General features: G+C 38.8%; 1 protein-coding gene across 1 annotated transcript in view; it reads right to left on the reverse strand.

The window, feature by feature from the left end:
* LOC106953454 (excitatory amino acid transporter 1-like) overlaps window positions 1–3,778 on the reverse strand; it is a 16,778-nt gene extending 13,000 nt beyond the window's left edge. The window contains exons 1-3 of the mRNA XM_015042242.1: window positions 3,611–3,778; window positions 2,885–3,212; window positions 2,243–2,380 (exon numbers count right to left, since the gene is read on the reverse strand). Of these exons, the coding sequence (XP_014897728.1) occupies window positions 2,243–2,380; window positions 2,885–3,068 (322 nt within the window). The 5' untranslated portion in view covers window positions 3,069–3,212; window positions 3,611–3,778. The remainder of the gene's footprint in view (window positions 1–2,242; window positions 2,381–2,884; window positions 3,213–3,610) is intronic.
* Window positions 3,779–6,043: the final 2,265 nt, after the last annotated feature.

Here is a 6,043-nt window from a genome sequence, read left to right on the forward strand (position 1 = left end):
CTGATGCGCAGTTAATTGCAGTTGGCTAGTCTGAAGGAGCTGAGTAGGGGAGTCACGAGGGAGAGCCACTTGGAAATTGCAGCCCTGAGGAGGAGCAGGTCTAACTATTTTACACAGCTGAACTGGCAGGAGATTTAAGGCTTTCTCAAACATACATGAAAGAATCAAGGTAACACTCCAGGTATGTTATATCATGTTATAGCATTATAACATGCTGTAAAGCTCAAAAAGAGTGGATTTTACATAGTATTGCTCCTTTAAATACAATTGTGGCTCTGGATGACAATTTTAAAATGCTACTTATTATTATAACCTTTGTTCTGTTTTTTTTCTTCATGTCAGACAGCTTTTTTCACTATAATTTGATTTTTGTTGGTTTAGTAAATCAAATACTGTAGGTTTTGACAAACTATGAGTTACAATTTATTTCTTAACACTATTCGGGGTACATTATATTCCTCCTAGGATGCAATCCATTCATTAATTTGAATATATAGCATTTGTTAACTCTCTAAAACTGGAATAATTACTACTTTAAAATCACAATAATCAAAACATCATTCTGTAATAATTACTCCTAATTGGCCTTGATGGACAAAGGAAAACAGCACTTGAAGACAAAAGAAACTGTTGTAGTAATGTAACTGCTGATAATGTGTACTTTTCTGGAAACAGAGACAAACAACCTGGAAACTGAACGACGTACTTCTGTGATCTCCACACGTTGTGGCTGAGATCATGTGTTGTGAACAAATCAGGATGCTGATGTTATGCTCTGCTGTAGCACAAAGCCGACTATTATAAGATGCGTCTGTGTCATCCCCACTGAAGACCGGGCTCTCTCCCTGTCAGTCACTGCAAAAGCCGGACATTTACTCCTGCAGTATTTGTCAGTCAGGGTTAAGTAAAACTAACCACTGGCTGCATCCTGGCAATGTTGGCCAGGTGATTATACAAGTGAATACAATTTCTCCTTCCAAACAAACAGCCCACGATCCATAGAAATCTCACCAGGACGCCTTCTGTTTTTGCTGTTCAGAAATACTGGTCCGACTGGGAAGGGCTCAGAACAGCACCTGGGTAACGTACATTAAACACAATAGAATAACTGCTGTTGTTGCATCCGAATCAAAGCCATTATTAGGTCAAACATGTGATTCAGAACAGAACTGCAAGTCAACATGTTTGGATGTCGCTTATGAGCTCATCCACCTTGATAGCAACAAAGCATGTTGGCTTAACAAAATATCTGGCTCACTTTACCGCTTGTAATGTACTTATAGATCGGTGGAGCCGCAGAATAATAAACAAGCAGGCATCTGTGGTGTTTCACAACAGAAGGGCTTCATCCAAAGACAAAGCTCAAAAGTCAAAGAACGAAATGTAAAAGGAGTTGTTGACAGAAACAGGAGGATTTTCTAACGACAAAATGAGAAGTAAGCTGTGGAGTCATGCAGAGGAGACACAGAGAAGGTTGGATGAGAGAAATACAATACCGTTAATACGAGGCGACGGAGGAGCATGTTGCGTTGTCTTTAAGTTGTGAGATAAAAAGGTTAAACGAAGGACCGTGGGAGTAGATCTGTGGATGTGTGTTACTGAGTATTTAAACCAGGTGCAGTCACGGACAACACTTTTTACATTAAACAAGCTTTGAGGGTGATCAGTTTTACTACATTAACATTGAGATGCTGGTAGAAAAAAAAAAAAAAGGATCAAATGAGGGCAGCACATGAAAAAAACTATTAATACACCATTCAATATCTGTCTCTTTTTCTGTTACCTTTTTTCTTATTTATGTAAAATAAATTGCTTATTTATTTATTTTTCGAACCGTGGTTTTCTAACTTTATTATCCGATGAAATGAGATGTATTTAGTGATTTCAGCAGGGTGGATTGTTCAGTCAGCTTGTTAAAATAACACAGACCAGGAATGTGTGCCTCATCAGACAATGGCCCGGATGGCCCCCTAGCTGGTTAACATTGTTCTAGTGTCACTGTTGATGTGCTATGTAAAAAGAAGGCATTTTAAATATTTTGTCATCTACCCCATAGTGTACATGCAATCTTTTCTTTTTATGAACTTGTGTTTCTTTTCCACACTAAAACCTTTTTACTAATACAAACAAGTCAAGATATAACAAGCATCCAGCAACACTTCCAATTAGTTTTTTCTTGTCAAATGAATGCACGTCCTCTTTCTGATCCAACTTGTTGTTACACAAAGCTGTTTTATAATACCTGTGATAAGACTCGAGACCAGCAACGGCAGCACCAGCATCTGGAGCATTCTCATCAGCAGCTCTCCAGGAAAGGAGAAGTACTTCACTTCACGGTAAGACAGTTTGTATGGACGCAGAGAAAATCCCAGGATTATGCCTGCAGGGAGATCAGATGTGGAGGAAGAAGTGGTAAATTATGATATTCTACTCAGGACCAGAAAGAGTCGAGCAACAGTGTTCAACCAGAACAAGTCACATGTCTATTTCTATCCAATTAGTCAATTGTTCACTCCACCACAAATATATTGACAGTTCCAGCTGACAGATTGTGAAATCTGACAAACATCCTAAATTTAAATCTGACTTGGTGTATTTCTAGCTGCAGATGTCCCTTGCTTTAGTCGGGTCAGCTTCACCTCCTCCTGGGCAGAAGTCAGGGGTCAGTAGAGAGAATTCAAAGGTCAGGCATGGGGTCAAGGAAAGACTAGTCTGTTAAATCCATCAGCGCTGACTGTGTTAGGTCTTTGGTCCATTATGTGGGGAATTTTTACAAGGAATGATGAGGTCTCACTTGTAATTAATTAAATTGCTCAGAGAGCCCAGAACATAAACCATTCAGTGGTCCAAGAGAAAAGCAATCCCTAGATAATTTATTCCTTACCTGTAATAACAGCAATGATGGTTAGAATGACAAAAGCATTTTTCATGAAGAACCCCTTCACTTCGTCCTTCTTGATGTTCTCCACTCTCTTCTTGGCGAGCAGCGACCTGGACTGGATCCCGGCTCGGATTTGGTGAAGACCACTGCGGCTCCTCTGTGGATTCTCTCCATTGCTTTGAGTCATATTTGTGGCTGGAATCTGTAGAGCTGTTGTTCACAAGCAGGCCTCCGCAGTGACGGAAACACTACAGATGCGCTGATGACTAGGTTCAAGTCCTGTTGCTCCCGAGTGTCACACCTCTCCTTTGGTTAAAGGATTAGTAGTTACCTGCTCAAAACAATGACGTAAATATCAATGAAAATGTCACAATGCGACACAGACAAGAAGTTTTGTTAGATGAAACATGGAGCAAGCACAAAAACAAGTTATCTGTGTTAAATTACAACTTTTCTGACTGCTGTTGTGTCTGACAGAAACAATCTTAAAACCAAGACAGATAGAAATCCGGTGTATAAAAGATGTTTTAACATCCAAGTCAAGACAAAACTGCATTCTGAGTGAAACACCAGCATTCTACTGGCAGCTGTAAAGAATTTGCAAACTTCCTTTTCTGCACACACGTGTACAGTTTGGCTTAGACAGGCAGGTCAATTCAAAAACAGAAGCTCTGCTTCTGAGTTATACAGTAGATGATAAAATATGGACACAGAGGCTATTTTCAATACCTTTAGGTTTGAGCAATAAGGTCCTCTGGAGCAATGTCTGAGTTTTCCAGGGAAAAGGTCGGGTTTAAAGCTTGGATCGGTGTGAGAGGGGTCCTTTGGCTATGAGCAGACTGTGCAGCCAGCAATGAAGAGATATTCAGTGGAGAAAGAGAGGGGTGGGGAAAGGAAAGGAGGGCTCAGCGTCAGGGATGAGGGAACGAAAGAGCCAGTGAGAAAATGGAGGCGGTGCCCTCGCAGAAAAGTGGTAGTCACTGAGTCGCACAGCGTGGGCTTGAGGGGAAATGGAGGGCGGGGAGTAGGCAGCTGAAAAAAATGAAATAAGGTAGAGGAGGGGTGTTTTTCAGGCGGAGGCAAACTTGAGGAATAATGAGCTTTTCAAAAAGAAAAAAGAAAAAAGGACCTTCTTGTGTTCTTCTGTCTCTCTCAGCTGTCCTTTGAAACAGTGGTTTTCTTCATGCTTCATAAGTTCAGCCTGACCAGGGGTCCCTGCAGAGAATGAGTCAACATAGTAAAACAAACCCTATCAAACAAAACGGGGTTGATTAGCAGTGTGTTGTGAAAGTTGAACCATGGGATAGACTGGTATAACCAAGTGGATGGCTCTCAATTAGAAGAAAAATAGAGGCTTTGCAAATATTTTTGCAAGTAAAATCTGGTGTGACTAGGATATGGATTTGGCTGACTGTGATTAGCAAATAAACAGCGTAATTAAGTTCAAAGAACAGGGGATGAAGTTGTAGAGACATTAAACCAAGGTGAGCTTAACTAGATGTAATAATAATGCATACCACCATTTGTAATGTGTAAAAAAAAAAAAAAAAAATTAAAACCATGTAGACTATTGCTTCTGCTTTTATGTTCTAATTAATTTATGTGGGCCTGTCAAATAACACCTAAGTAAGATATACTGACAATTTTATTTGTAACAGATGTGAAAAAGTTCAAAGGGTATGAACTCTTGGAAAGCTCAATGTGTGTATGATGTTGGAACATCTCCGAGAAGTCAGCAAAATGTGGCCTTTCAGTACATTTCCTCTATGCAAAGTCCTGTTGGTGTTTACATAAAAAAAAACATCTGTGTAGAATTTAGTATGGTAAACTAAAAAGAGACAGCAAATATTTGCCAATTGCAAGTGGGGCAACTGGTTAACTAGCTTCTGCCAAGAAAGCAACGTCATTTGTACATCATGCTTCATGGAAGTTTGTAGAAAATTAGCAGAGTGCAGTTACACTTCATGTTATTTAAAACAATGGATGCTTCACTTCCTACAAGAGTATTATGCAATGCATTGGTATTTATTCTGGCAGAAAAATCCACCAAATGTAAAAAGATCAGTTTTAAATAAACAGTGGGTTGTTATGTGCACAATTTTTCACCCGAGTTGTTTTTATTAACTTTGTGTGTTTCGAACATGAGGGAAACCCGCAATATGACACCAACCGTGGATGTATGCGTACTGATTTAAAACAGGATTAATTAAAATTAGAAGATTTTTTTTCCTCTCTCTTTGCTTTGTGTTCGGATCAGATTATTTAGATGCGCTTTAGGAAAAGGAGCTGCACATTATTACAGTGTTTGGTTTGAGTTAGTTTGAGGAAAATTCCAAGTGGAGCTGCAACATGTTTTAAATTATGAAAGAGTCTCCCACTATGATGTAAAAAAAAAAAAACTTTTCAGATACAAATTGTGGTCTCAGAGGCCTTGAAAAGCTCAGGGGAATAATACTTGTGATAAGCAAGACTTTGCTTCTCAATATGTTTTGTAGCAGATAGGCAGACACTTCATACTTAACTTCAATACTTAACTTATATGAACAAGTACAATGAGTTTCAAACTTTCTTTGTCAAGTGTGATTTCCGTAATTCATGTAGAACTATAAGGGTAATTCGACCGTAAGATGGCAAATTTAACCAGCTTCATGTAACAGGGAAATGGTCCCAAAATAATAGGTTAAAAAGATGTTAAGTGTCAAACTTTTTCATTTGATCCTTGGATATAAAGGATCACTTTAACTTAGCTAATTTATCGAAAGGTTCAATGTAGGATAATGAGTAACAGCTCTCATACCTTATGTCAGCATGTCATTGTGGTCATTGTGACTTGCAGATTTAAATTTGTACAATTGGCTGTGTAATGACCAAACATTGACTCTGCCTCTCATGTGAGATTCTGTCTCAGTACATCCCAGAAATCAACAACCAGGCCACTTGAGCAGGTGTCTATCACAAGCCTGGCATTCGATAGACCGATGAAACTAAACAAACAAATATGTGCTCACATACTCACTCGATCAATTTAGAACTGACTGATTTCTGAACGTGAATGTTTCATTTTCTGGAATGTAGAAGAAAGACCTAGTAAACTGGCTTGCAAGTGTTCATATTACAAAACTCACACAAAAATCACACATTTTCAAAAATTTAAAATATAAT

The sequence above is a fragment of the Poecilia latipinna genome, unplaced genomic scaffold (assembly GCF_001443285.1).
Source record: "Poecilia latipinna isolate Pla-1442-1.1 unplaced genomic scaffold, P_latipinna-1.0 Scaffold583, whole genome shotgun sequence".
Classification (NCBI taxonomy): Eukaryota; Metazoa; Chordata; class Actinopteri; order Cyprinodontiformes; family Poeciliidae; genus Poecilia; species Poecilia latipinna.